This window comes from Microchirus variegatus (assembly GCF_963457635.1).
Source record: "Microchirus variegatus genome assembly, chromosome: 22".
NCBI classification, from domain to species: domain Eukaryota; kingdom Metazoa; phylum Chordata; class Actinopteri; order Pleuronectiformes; family Soleidae; genus Microchirus; species Microchirus variegatus.
The window spans coordinates 16660861-16675491 of NC_139823.1; the positions used below are offsets into that span (position 1 = coordinate 16660861).

The window sequence follows — 14631 nt, forward strand, 5'->3', positions numbered from 1 at the left end:
AGATTAAAATCAGACTTCAGAATTCTGACTAAAGACTTTAATCTCAATATTCTGATTTACGACTTTAATCACTGACTTTTTTCTCCAAATTCTAAGATTAAAATCAGAATTCTGACTTTAATCTTAGGACACTGACTTTTTTTTTTCTCTCAGAATTCTGACTTTAATCCGTGACTTTTCTCTCAGAATTCTGAGATTTAAAAAAAATCATACTTAGAAATTCTGACTTTAATCTGACATTAATTTCAGAATTCTGATTTTTTTTCTCAGAATTCTGACTTTAATCTGTGAATTCCTGCTGTTTCCTGTGTATTGTGTGTCCCTGATCCACCTCCGTAGCTCACACACAGAAGAAGAAACAACAGATGAATAAACACACAGTTCACTGTAGCTCATGTTCAGGTTGAAATAAGAAATAGTTTCTCATATTTATTTAGGAAATAGTTACATAAAATATAGCATTAAAGTCTAGTGTAACAGACAGAATTGCACACAGTAATAATCATAATAATAATAATAATAATAACAAAGTAACACTGCTGGTAGCCATTTCTCAAAGGAACAAAGGAACCAGAGAACAGACGTTAAAGGAGAGCGCGAGGACAGTCCAGTACAAAATGAGGCCTATAAATACTGCACAGCTAGAAAAATACAGAGACTCTGTTCATACACAATATCAACAGTTTGATAGAAAAACACAAACGCTCGGATTAGCACCAGCTGCTCAAAGATCCAGACGGACGATAAAGTTCAAATATGTCTCTGAAAATAAAGTGATAATAAAAAAAAACACACACACGTTGAAGCGTTAGCTCTTATTGGTCAAAATAAAGACTTTCATATTTATATTCATATATATATATAATCGTCCTAAAAGAAGATAACAAAAACAAACCGTGCCGTGTTCAAACAGCAGATTTGAAAGTCAATTTTTCGTTTATTTTTTTTTGTTTTAATCATTTGCATATATCACTCAGCAATGCCCATTCTGATATTAACTTATAGCATTATTTTTAATATATATATATATATATATGTACAACAACGACAGAAAAAAAAAACCCAAAATATACAACTATACGAGCAGAAAAACTGAGGTTTGGAGAGTTCAGGCTACATGAGAGCGGACGACGACGCGGAGGATCGTGGATTAAATATCAGGATTAAAAAAAAGAAGGAGAAAAAATGGCTGTATGTATATTTGAAGTTGTACAATCTACATGAGTCCAGTTTGGTTCCCTGAGCTAAAAACAACAACAACAACAACAGCAAAAACAACAACACTGGGAGTTGTGTACCTTGACATCATCTACGGTAAAATACAACGTTTCCATCGTCCTTTTCCTGCTCAAACGACGACGACGACACAGAACCAGGGATTGGCAATTTCAAAATGCTTTAAAATAAACAAAAATATGAGTTGTTATGAGTTTCCACAGCGGCAACTGTGTGTGTGTGTGTGTGTGTGTGTGTGTGTGTGTGTGTGTGTGTGTGTGTGTGTGTACGTAGCAGCAAAACATAAAATAAGCTCTTGGGTTTAAGCCCCTCCCCCTCCCGCTGCTTCCATCACTGCTGATTTAATTTAATCTGACTTTTCCACTCCTCACAAACTCTGTACAGTCTTTGTTTACAGCGCAGAGAGAGAGAGAGAGAGTGAGTGAGGGGGCGGGGCTTAGTTTGGTGTCTTTGAGTCGAGGCGTCAGCGTCACGTCCTCAGCTTCGCTAAGTGCTTCGTGTTGAACGTAGACGAGGACAGGACTGTCGTCGTAGACGTCTCAGTCCAGCCTTTGTCGTGGTGAGTGAGTGAGGGCTGGGTATCAAAACGTCCAAATACTTTTGTGGTATCTAACTGTCTCTGTATCTGTGTTATGGACCCTGTTTTTGGAAAACTGTCCAAACTAAGAGTCTGCAATTACACGCTCTATATGCACACTGTGCACACTGTGTCGGAGTAAAATGCAGATGGAACCAAGCGTAAATGAAGCATTTTTTCCCATCCTTGCCTACAAAAATATTGCATTTTTTCCTCAGAATTCAGAATTTTGACTTTAATCTCTGACTTGAATTGTAGAAATCTGTTTGTTTTTTCAGAATTCTGAGATTAAAATCAGATCTTAAAGTCAGAATTCTGACTTTTATCTCTTAAATCTGACCACCCCCACCCCAGAATTCTGAAATTAAAATGCTGCTGTTACACTCATCAGAAATCTGACTTTTTCCCCCAGAAATCTGAGATTAAAAATCAGAATTCTGACTTTTTTCTCAGAAGTCTGATTTTAATCTCTGACTTTTTACTTTAATCTTTGACTTGGATTGCAGAAATCTGACTTTTCTTTTTCAGAATTCTGAGATTAAAATGAGAGCTTTAAAGTCAGAATTCTGACTTTAATCTCATAAATCTGACCTTTTCCCCCCAGAATTCCGGGATTAAAATGCTGCTGTTACACTAGTCAGAATTCTGAGATTAGAATTCAGACTGTAATCTCTGACTTGAACCTCAGAAATCTGACTTTTTTTTTCACAATTCTGAAGAAATGTCAGAAATTCTGGAGAAAAATTCTCCAGAATTCAGATCTGAACATTTTTTCCCCCAGATTAAAATCAGAATTCAGAATTCTGACTTTAATCTCTGCGTATGCAGATTTGCAGTACGAGTGCAGTATGAGTTTAAAAACTTAAGGAAGTGATGCGACACGAGCTGTGCAGTCTGATGCTCTCTAGTTTGGCACAGTTTGAGATTTCTTTAGATACCGAATTATCAAACACAATTCTATTTTATTTATATGTCACGATTGGTCAAAAAACAGAATATTGAATGAATGAGTTAATGGTGTCTAAAGTGCATGGCATAAATAGAGGAGCAGAAAGTTTCTCCGTGTTTGACTGAAAGAACACGACCAGGCCCGGCTAACAATCGATACAGACGTCCAGATACTGTTCTTACTGAAAGATTTTTAAATCAATACCCAGCCCTTCAGTTTTCAAGACCAGACCATGTGAAAATCCACTCCGTCAGGCTCGGCTCGCCCTTCAGCGTCTAAACGATCAATGATAAGAAAGAGGGCGAGGACCGGCCCGGACCTCGCTGCAGCTCTGACTCCTCCTACACGTCGTTGGATCCCTGGCTGGTGCAGGAGGAGAAGCTGTCGTACAGAGAGTCACTCAGTGATCCCACAGGATCTCCGCCGGGTCTGCTGGAGAAGCTGGAGGAGGACGGCTCGTCCGCCGCTCTGCAGCAGTCCTCAGAGCTCCGCGCCGCGTCCACGTGGCAGCCGGCTCTGTCAGGAAAGAGGCCGCCGTTCAGGGACGACTCCAGGGAGAAATCCAGGGGGCTCGGGTGGTTAGCATCGGCCGGCGTTTTCTCCAGGGGAATCTCCTTCTGCAGGGACGAGACGAAACAGAGATGTTTGAGCAACAATTACTTAGCAACAGACTTGATAAAAATCTGCCTGTTGAGGTGTGTGTTTATTTTAAGTCACATATTCAGGCTTTAAAATATGTGTTGTGTGTGTTTTCATGTGTTGTTGAGTCAAAGTTATGATTCACTTTATATCGCATTTTTATTTGACAAAAAAAGTCATAGGTTAGTATGTCGTCCAAAATTTGACCAAAAAGTAAAAAAAAAAAAAATTGACCAAAAAGTAAAACATTTCTTTTTTCCAAAATTTGACCAAAAAGTAAAAATAAAAATAAAAAATCCAAAATTTGACCAAAATGTAAAACATTTTTTTTTCCAAAATTTGACCAAAAAGTAAAAAAAAAGTAAAAAATCCAAAATTTGACAAATGTCAAAAAAAACTTTTTGTCCAAAAATTGGCAAAAAAATGAGAAAAAAGTCTGTAAAAATGTAAAAAAAAAAAAAGGTTTGTCCATTTTTATTTGACAAAAAAAGTCATAGGTTAGTATGTCGTCCAAAATTTGACCAAAAAGTAAAAAAAAAAAAAATTGACCAAAAAGTAAAACATTTCTTTTTTCCAAAATTTGACCAAAAAGTAAAAATAAAAATAAAAAATCCAAAATTTGACCAAAATGTAAAACATTTTTTTTTCCAAAATTTGACCAAAAAGTAAAAAAAAATAAAAAATCCAAAATTTGACAAATGTCAAAAAAAACTTTTTGTCCAAAAATTGGCAAAAGAATGAGAAAAAAAGTCTGTAAAAATAAAAAAAAAAAAAAGGTTTGTCCAAAATTTCTCAAAAAAGTCCAAAAATTTTTTTTTCCAAAAATTCCCAAAAAAAGTCCCAACTTTTTTTTTTCTCCAAATTTGACAAAAATGTCAAAACCAAACATTGTCCAGAATTTGACAAAAAAAAGGTCATAGGTTAGTATGTCATCCAAACTTGGACAAAGTCCCCCACAAGAATTGTCAAAATTTGACAAACAAGTAGACTGACGTCACTGGAGAGACGGTGACAGTGATCTATACTGAGATGTTTATCACACACTCATGGACTTAAACGTTGACAGAAACCTGCTCTCACCACACGCTCGCTGGCTTTTTGAACGCACCGTTTCCTTTCTTTATTCATAGATGAGCGCAATCAGGAAGCTCTTACTCCAGGGAAACGTTCCAACTAAAGCTGCTATCTGTTAGCGGCGCCTCAATTAGCAGGGTTAGCGTCATCGTGCCGGGGTTAGAGCGACGACGTGCGCTCGCAGCAGAGGCAGATGAGGAGGTAATAAAAGTGAAGTAAAAAAAAAAAAAAGTGTTGTGATATTTCAGACCAATCATGTCTGAGCTGCTCTTTCAAAGGGAAAAACACGCCTTCAGGCGACTCAGCAGCGATTAGACTCAACAAAAGTGCAAAGGCCTGCATTAACCATCTGCTACTTTGTGCTGCATCACAGCAAATAAAACAACAACAAGCCTCAAAATAGCCACTTGTTGTTTACGACGTGTCGACTCTTTCAGCGTTTGACATTTCTGACAGTGTTTGCTTCAAACAGGCCCTCGGGGAGCTAGTTACCGAGGCAATCAGAGTCAGAGAGCCTCATCAGACGCCGTGAAAAACTCTCTGCTTTTACAGTTCGGTGGCGTTTACGCGGGTATTTGCAGGGTTTTTGCAGGGGTGACTTCACAGAGGAATAGCTGGAGGGGGTTTGAGGAGCCACCTCTGGGGAGGGGAGGGGAAGCTGCAAAAACCTGGACCGTTTAGTCGTCTGCTGTGAGGTGCAGCTGCCTGCAGCTCTGAACTCCACACACACACAACACAGTCAGGAAAACAGAAACAAGACGGCGGCGATGCTGCAGATCTGAGTAAATGCTGGTAAATTACAGGATCATCTGCCTGAAATCTTCCATTTTGACATGTTTTGGCATGTTTTTCCCTGCCGTCACACGTCAAAATGGCTGCTGTGCATTTTATTCTCTTCACTTATAAAGTTTACTTTACTTTTTTTTTCCATCCCACGCCTTTGTCTCATTCATCTTGATTATCCACATTTGCAGCTTCACTGTCCATCAACAGCTACCGTCACTCTACTAAATTAGCTCACTTTGTGGCATTAGATGTTTTAATTCCTCGTCAAGGGACAGCAGCAGACAATGAGAAATGTGCACAAACACAAATTAAATCAAATGATTCGAGTGTGCTGCTTCTAATTTTAGACTCTGACCACCCGCAGTAACAGCCCTGCAGCTTCTTTTATTTCCTCTCTAACCAGTGACTTAATTGCAATCACCTGCCAACACAGGTGTAAACTGTTGTGCAATTAGAGACTGGGATGTATGATAAAGTGTGTGTGTGTGTGTGTGTGTGTGTGTGTGTGTGTGTGTGTGTGTGTGTGTGTGTGTGTGTGTGTGTGTGTGTGTGTGTGTGTGTGTGTGTGTGTGTGTGTGTGAGTGTGTGTGAATTTAGTCATGTTATCTACCTTCAAAGCAAGATTTTTTAACAACCAGGAACATGGACCATGATTAAAACAATTCAGGCCTATTCAAAATAATAAATAATAAAAATAATCCATTATCGACATCTTTTATAATTGTTCTGTGTAGAAAATATTATACATACATTTAAGTATTCATTCAGGCATTAGATGTAGAATAGGTGAAATCACTTGACATGGAAAAAAAACCTACAGATTTGCGGCCACGAAATAGGTAAAACGTGCATGAAACACTAATTTGTGGCCAGGAAATAGATAAAACGTGAATGGAATACTAATTTGTGGCCACAAAATAGGTAAAACGTGCATGAAACACTAATTTGTGGCCAGGAAATAGATAAAACGTGAATGGAATACTAATTTGTGGCCACAATATAGGTAAAACGTGCATGAAATACTAATTTGTCGCCACAAAATAGGTAAAACGTGCATGAAACACTAATTTGTGGCCAGGAAATAGATAAAACGTGAATGGAATACTAATTTGTGGCCACAAAATAGGTAAAACGTGCATGAAATACTAATTTGTGGCCACGAAAATAGGTAAGACGTGTATGAAACACTAATTTGTGGCCATGAAATAGATAAAACGTGAATGGAATACTAATTTGTGGCCACGAAATAGGTAAAACGTGCATGAAATACTAATTTGTGGCCACGAAAATAGGTAAGACGTGCATGAAATACTAATTTGTGGCCATGATATAGTTTAAACGTGCATGAAATACTAATTTGTGGCCACAAAATAGGTAAAACGTGCATGAAATACTAATTTGTGGCCACGAAAATAGGTAAAATGTGCATGAAATACTAATTTGTGGCCACGAAATCGGTAAAACTTGCATGAAATATTCATTTGTGGCCAGGAAATAGGTAAAATGTGCATGAAATACTAATTTGTGGCCACAGAATAGGTAAAACATGCAGGTAATACTAATTTGTGGACACTAAATAATATAATAAAGTGTGTCTGTACATATAGTCATGTTATCTGACCTCATAGCAGAATTTTTTTTTTAACAAAAATGAAAATAGTTTGCATTTTTGGATGAGATATCTCCAAATGGTATGATTCATTTACATGTGAGTGCATCTACAAAAGAAAAAAAAAAAGAAGCCTAATCTGCATAATAATCTACCTTCCTCGGCCACAAAAACTACCTAATTATGCCATGTTGCGATGGTGTATTTCGCTGCAGGATCAACCTTACACCTCACAATCCCGCTGAGCCCCATTAACGCGCACTGATGTGATCTTTCTCAGCCGGTGCAGCTTCGAAAAGTAAATAAATAAATCTGCAAACACAGAATCAGAAGGACAACGTGCCCACAGGTGATACCTGACTCACACGTCGTTCCTGCAGGTGTGCAGCCTGCGGTCAAGTGAAGCATCGCTGCAGATTTAACAACCGACGCACAACACCCTCCCACCTGAATCTGCTTTTTGGAAACAAGAGGAAGAAGAAAGGAGGAACGACTGTGTTTTGTCTGATTGGATTTCATCAGGGAGGGTTTTATCATCACGGGGGAAATCGAACCCTCTCGGTGCAGCGAGGCCGATGTGCGGACCTGCGAGTGTGGCCGACACGATGAGCGTACACGTTATCAGCGAGGCTGCGGGGCGAAAACAACGTCTCTTTGAAAAGCTTCTGCATCGACTAATCCTGCATCACATGTCAGAGGATGTAACGTCTTCACATGAATTCAGTCGACCGGCTCACAACAAGAGCTTATTAAAAAAGGTCTTTTGTGGGGACTCGTGCCACACACTGCGCTCTCCTTTTCCCCGGCTGTTTGGTATTTTTTCCAGCTTTATCTCCCCGTATGTGACTTGAATTAAACGAAGCATTTACTTTCAACAACTGCCCATATTTAGTCTCTTTTACAATTGGGGGACAAAGTCTGCCCTTTTCTGCACGGATTCAGAAGAACGCAGTTTAATTTCACTGATGCTATAGCTCAGGGTTTGTCGTGCATGTTTTAGGTGTTTCCCTGCACGCTCCAACACAACCTGACTTTAAATAAACGGGTCGTTACCAGGCTTCTTCTTGCAGAGCTTCCTGACGAGGCGACCATTTGAATCAGGTGTGTTTGAGCAGGGAAACGTGCAAAACATGCAGGACAATATGATGCTATAGCATCTAGAGCTGTCTCTCTATTTCTGAGTCTATCTTTATTTCCGTGCCAGGCAGGATACTGATATTATCAATCTGATAGCAACTCTAGGCGAGCGCATGCGTATTCCTGCTTCAAAAGTTTGACTGATATTGCCATAGTTTGGCCCCTTTTGCAAATTACAACTGAAACCTTCTCCCTCTCTCGTGCCATGTAATCATTGCCCAAGGTAACAAGCTGTTGCCGTGCGCGAGGAGATGCTGCGCATGCTGATTTGTTTGCATGGTTTTTGGCCACATGATGAAGTGTTCATTCAGGCATGAGAGTGTAGAATAGGTGAAATGACTTTTTAAATCTATTACCCAGTGAATATTTACAGAGCCCCAGACATGACAGGGAAAAAAATAACAGAATCGTGAAATAGGGAAAACGTGCGCATGAAATTTTTAATTTGTGGCTACAAAATACTAATTTGTGGCCACAAAATAGGTAAAACGTGCATGAAATATTAATTTGTGGCCACAAAATACTACTTTATGGCCACGAAACAGGTAAAGCGTGCATGAAATGTTAATTTGTGGCCAGGAAATAGGTAAAACATGCACACGTAATACTAATTTGTGGCCACGAAATACTAATTCATGGCCAAGAAATACTAATTTGTGGCCACAAAATAGGTAAAACGTGCATGAAATTTGAATTTGTGGCCACAAAATACTAATTTGTGACCATGAACTAGGTAAAACATGCATGAAATACTAATTTGTGGCCACGAAATACTAATTTGTGGCCACGAAATACTAATTTGTGGCCACGAAAAAAGTAAAACGTGTGCACAAAACACTAATTTGTGGCCACAAGATACTAATTCATGACCAAGAAATACAATTTTTTTGGCCACAAAATGGGTAAAACATGCACATGAAATTTTAATTTGAGGACACAAAATACAAATTTGTGACCATGAAATAGGTAAAACGTGCATGAAATACTAATTTGTGGCCACAAGATACTAATTCATGGCCAAGAAATACTAATTTGTGACCACGAAATAGGTAAAACATGCACAAAATGCAAATTTGTGGCCACGCGATACTAATTCAAGGCCAAGAAATACTAATTTGTGGCCACAAGATACTAATTCAAGGCCAAGAAATACCAAATTGTGGCAAAGAAATAGTTAAAACATGCACACGTAATTCTAATTTGTGGCAAAGAAATAGGTAAAAATGTCTGCATATGTTAGGTAAAGGCCACATGCTGACTCTGTAGGAATCTCCTGATAACTTTTCGCGACGCGATGGGGGGAAAGTGTTCACAAACAAAAGCCCAGGAGAAGTCGCCTATAAAAAGAGCAGATGAGGAGTTGTACGAGCCGAGAGGAAGACAAGAGAAGACATGTGGGAGAAAGAGAGACTCAGGAAGAGGAGAGGATAGAAGGCGGAGGGAGGCGGAGGGGCTGCCGTTAGCAGCGCTGTCAGGTGCTGTCAGGATGATGAATGGGAGGCCGGCGCGGACTGTGAGGGCTCTGATGGGAGCCGCTGAGCTTTACATCACTCTCCTGAGTGTTTGTGAAAGGTTATTAAAAGCGCTTAAATCACCGGGGCTCTGACACCGGGGCCCGATACGAGCCACAAAACTTGTGCCCAAACTACGACCGATGACAGCGTCCCCTCCTCCCCTTCCCAAAGCTGCGACAAAAAGTAAGGGGAGGAGGAGGAGGAGGAGGAGGCGGCGGTCAATGGCACAGGTATGGATGTGCACGGCCAGAGGTTGAGGAGGTGATGACTCGCAGATGGATCGTCTTTTTACAGAGGAATAATGTAGGGTAAACGGGTTCAACAGCCGTCATCCATCATGAGCGCCGGGTCACGGCTCAGGAATACGGTTAGTGTCAACATTAATATGAACTCAGCGGGAAAATAAAACAGTCCAACCCGCTCAAGAAAGGAGGATCGCTCACTGTGTTTAATTACCTTGTCATGAAGCCACGTCAGCAGTGATTAAGTCGCTGCAGAGAGATGTTTTTGAAGTGTTTACCGAAGTTTGGTTCACGATTTTAAAGCAGTTAAGTGAGATTTTTAACCTGGAACCGGGTCAAATCTGGAAATGACGACGTTCTCGAACGTCTATGTTTTTGTCCACAAACCGAAATTATTCAGTTTTAATGATTTCTTTGTTACGTGGAGCAAAGAAATGAAGAAAATATTCACATTTAAGAAGCTGAAACAAACAGAAATCTTGTTTTAATCGTGAAAAAAGCTTTGACGATTAATTTAGTAACTGATGAATCTATTAATTGTATCAGGAAACATAACCATAGCTGTGATTGGTTTCTTTAAACATCAGAAACCTGGTGAACACATTAAACAAACCCTTGCTTTGATAAGCACAGACTTATATGACTCATATGATACCATTTCTCTTGAGTAAAATTCTCATTTTCCTTCAGCAGGTCAAATGTTCCCGGCAGTTACCTTGGCGATAAGGGGAATTCAATCTCGTGTGTTGCTCAAGGACACTTGAGCAGTGTTGCTGTCCTTGCAGCACACACACACACAAAAAAAAAAACACATTTTAATACAAGAAAGGCTGCGGCAGGGAAACGTATTCCACTTTCACACACACAGCGAGAAAGTTTGAATAACAACTCTCTAATGAATGAGTCGCTGAAAACAGTTTTAGATTTGACCCGAGTGTTAAATTTCCAGGATGACTTTTACAAACCGAGAACCAAGAAAAAACAAGAATAAATCAACCTTGTCCTGCCGCACAAACACAAGTGTTTTGAACTCGAGTCAAAACCTTTTATTTATTTCTTTTTCTGAATATAGATTTTTGTATCAGGGCGGGTTTGTCGTGGGGCAGCGGTGGCTCGTCCCCCCCAGAGCTCGGCCATGCAGACTGGAGGCCATTTCATGGTCTCTGATCCTCATTTGTCATTCAGCGGCTTTAAATATTTGTAGGCAAATACCTGCTGACACGAGAGGGGCGAGGCGATCGAAAGCAATTAGGGCCGCGGCTTTTTTTTCTATGAAAATCTGCAAACAATTCCAGCGCTGGGAAAAAAACAAAAAGAGCTCAGTGTTTTGAGCAGAGCCACAGAGTTCCACGCCGACACTGGAGTCACTGTGACCATGTGGAAAAGTCTCCTCCTCAGGTTAACAATTCAATCTATTCCTCTTCATACCTCTGCTGCGCGGGAGGATCTTTAATTCCATAAACCCCCGTGACAGCATGTCTCTCTATCCACACTCTCTTCATACTCTTTTGCTCACACTCGTCCACACTCGGGACCTGCTTTGGGGTTTTTTTTTTTTTTCGTGTTTCTCTTTAAAGCGCTCCCTCGCCGGGTCTCTCCGTGAAATGAGAAAACTGATTTATTCAAGACCAATCAGCGCAGGGCGCGGCGCATTATCTCCTTCGATAGGCAGATCGAGGCACGAGAATCGATAAAGACTCAGATTAAAATGACCTAAAACGTTTGGGGGGAATATATATATATATATATATATATATATATATGGCACGGAAGTTTTCCCCTCAAACAAACTTTGGAGCAAAGCTTGCGAAGCGGTGAAGAGTAAATACTTGATTTCCAGAGTACTCACGCTCAGTCTGTCTCCCGTTTTGCCGTCGACCGTCGACTCTTTGTGCAACAGGTTGTACTGCGAGATCCTCCTGCTGTCCAGCTCCAGGTGCGACAACATCACGTCGTGTTGGTAGAAGTCCATGATGGACAAGGGTCTGCCCACGCTGCTCCTCTTCAGCGTCTCCTCGCTCTGGTCCACTGTGGACACAAGGTTAACAGACGACGACCATTAGAGAGACGACATGTGGGATTTAAAGACCAAAACTGACCATTCAGGGCATGAATATGACTCTTTATTGTGTCATTAACTTTGTTCTTTATCGCCCGAGTTTGTGTCTTTCCTCTCACTGTGTGCTCATTATGCAGGCTGCAGGATCCAGATCCAGTTTCGAGGCTACTACTACAATTGTCCTTCTTAAGTTTTCTTATTCCTGTCAGCCAGATCTTTTGAGATATCTCCACCGGTCCAACTCTGGAACGTCCGGCCCGGAACCGGTGTAGTGTGGACATTGAAGATAGTGTTCCTGACCCTTGCCGCCATATTGGATTGAATAGAAAAAGCGAAACTAAACGTTCACGGGTCACAAATTTTGTCCGATCTTCGCGAAACTTGACGTACGTGAACCTTGGACCAAGCCTCGCAAAAGTGACCAGAAGGATTTTTGATTTTTTTTCTCAAAAGCATTTGCCCCGTCACAGCCAGACGAAATCGGAAACAGGAAGCACAAGATCATCATCATCAACACACCCTATTCCACTAGCTGCTCGCATTAGTGAAATGTACCCGAGCGCGCACAAATGGACATGCATTCTAGTTACTTTTATTATCACCATTAATATTATGCTTATCATTAAAAGTCAATATCAGTATAATTTTATCAACAATTTCTGCTGCTGGTCCTCTCCTCTGTGCCCCCATTTTTTCCTTTCACCCCAACCGGCCTAGGCAGATGGCCACATTATCTTTGAGTCTGGTTCTGTCAGAGATTTCTTCTTCTGTTATATTCCCTCGGTTTCTCCGCTCTGCACGATGTTGTCTATGTACAGTGCCTTGTGATGATGTATGCTGTGATTTGCCGCTATACAAATAAATTGATGGAGAAAACTGGCCATTTTAAATATTGATTTAAAGACAACTTTACTCACCGGAGCACTGCGAAAATCGAATTACTTATTCCTTCGACCGTAACCTACATCCCTAGAAATTTTAATAAAAATCCATCCATTACTATTTGAGCTATGCTGCTCGCAAACAGACAAAGGCGGCCAAAAACATAACCCCCCCCCCCGCCCGCCTGTGTGTGGAAGTAATAAAGGAAGTGAAAACAGCTGCTTATGACTGATAAAACCTTCAAGTGGTAGTTTTTTTTTAAAAAGCAGACCTGAGTCACTCTTCTTGGTTCTGTGGATCAGGGTCCTCTGCGGTGACGACGACGCGCTTTTGCTTCCTTCGACTTCCGTCTCGGTGTCGCTGCTGCTGCCCGAGTACGTGCACACTCTCAGGGCTCGATCCTGTGTGGAGTCAAGTGGTCGAGAGTCATTATGGATCCAAGACGGATGAGTGTGCTTGTTATTATTACAAGGTAAAAACAAAAAGAAGAGACTTACAGCGGGGCTATCATGGTCCTTAGTTTTCATCTTCCTGTCACTTTCTTTTTCTTTGTCCTCTGTGCAGACGCTGCTGCTGCTGCTGCAGCGTGGAGCACCGAGACTCAACCTCTTTGTCCTGACGGCATCTGGAAGTCAAACGTGAGACACGAGTCACGCTATCGCACCGTCAATCGCCACATGATCACCTCGCGTCTCGCACAGAGACGGTGGCAAGAGGGGGGAAACGACACCGGACGACCCGGACACACACAACCATTTCTCCGCATATATACCCCAGCTATCAAACATTAATGGAATCCACCCGGTCATTGTGACTCCCGGCAGCCAGAGAGAACAGCTTTCAGCTGCCTTTCATGAGTGACGAAGCACCGCTGGCGTATTATCACTCTGACTTTACTGCCGCATGTTTAATCGTCTCTCTCTGAATTCAGCCGCATCACAGTAGCAGGCCAGTGCTCCACGTGAGACAATAAAACAAACTTTCACCTTCTTACTCTCGCCTCTTAGGTCGCAAACAACATTTGGCCTCTTTTAACCTGCTGACGCCGGGAAAGCATTGGCGCATTTCTACCGTAGACGCCGGTAAAGCGGATACTTACATTTTTGGGGGGTATAAGGGTTCCTCGCGACATTGTTTTGAAATTACTTCGCGCAAACATGGAGGACTTTGACAGCGGAGAGATTTCTGAAGGCAGTGATTTTGAGGAGTTTCTCGTCTTCGATGAACGCGCTGAACAAATCGCCAACTATTTTGATGATCGATAATCGGTTTGAAGCTTTTTTCATGATTAAAACAAGATTTCTGATCGTTTTAGCTTCTTAAACTTGAATATTTCCTTTGTTTCTTTGCTCCACATAACAAAGACATCATCAAAACGGAATCATTTTGGTTTGTGAACAAAACAAGACTTTCGAGAACATCATCATTTCCAGCATTGACAAACACCGATCAACGTTTTTTAACATTTTCTGACCAAACGATTCAACGATTAAACGAGAAAATTATCGACAGATTAATCGATAACGTAAATAATCGTTAGTTGCAGCTCTACATGCTGTTCTTGTTCTTCACAGTCCATCAGGTCTAAATCTGGGCACTGACACAAGTTGATATTACTTTATTTTCTTACTGTTTTTTAATTGAAAATAGTAAGTTTACATTTTTGTACGTAAATAAACAAAATTTCACAGGAAAGCCACAGGTGTAAGCTCTCAAATACTTTTTGAAATTTGTTCCTATATCTGCTACAGAGGCTGAGAAATCAGTCATTTAGTCGGCATTGAAGCTCAGGTTTTAGAGGCATGTTTTCCAGGCGCTTCAGGCCTTAATGGGTTAATAAAGTTACGGAGACTCTCAAACTCGACTCTCTCGCTCTTTGCGAGCGACAGCTGTGACTCAAAAGTGCAGTGCAACCACGGCGCCAAGG

At 40.9% G+C, this 14631-nt stretch overlaps 1 protein-coding gene across 1 annotated transcript in view; it reads right to left on the reverse strand.

The window, feature by feature from the left end:
* Positions 1 to 3103: 3103 nt before the first annotated feature.
* LOC310943048 (nck-associated protein 5-like) overlaps positions 3104 to 14631 on the reverse strand; it is a gene marked incomplete at both ends in the record, with an annotated part of 151121 nt that continues 139593 nt past the window's right edge. Inside the window, 4 exons of the mRNA XM_083908544.1 lie at positions 3104 to 3379; positions 11613 to 11791; positions 12976 to 13105; positions 13202 to 13329. Of these exons, the coding sequence (XP_083764670.1) occupies positions 3104 to 3379; positions 11613 to 11791; positions 12976 to 13105; positions 13202 to 13329 (713 nt within the window). The remainder of the gene's footprint in view (positions 3380 to 11612; positions 11792 to 12975; positions 13106 to 13201; positions 13330 to 14631) is intronic.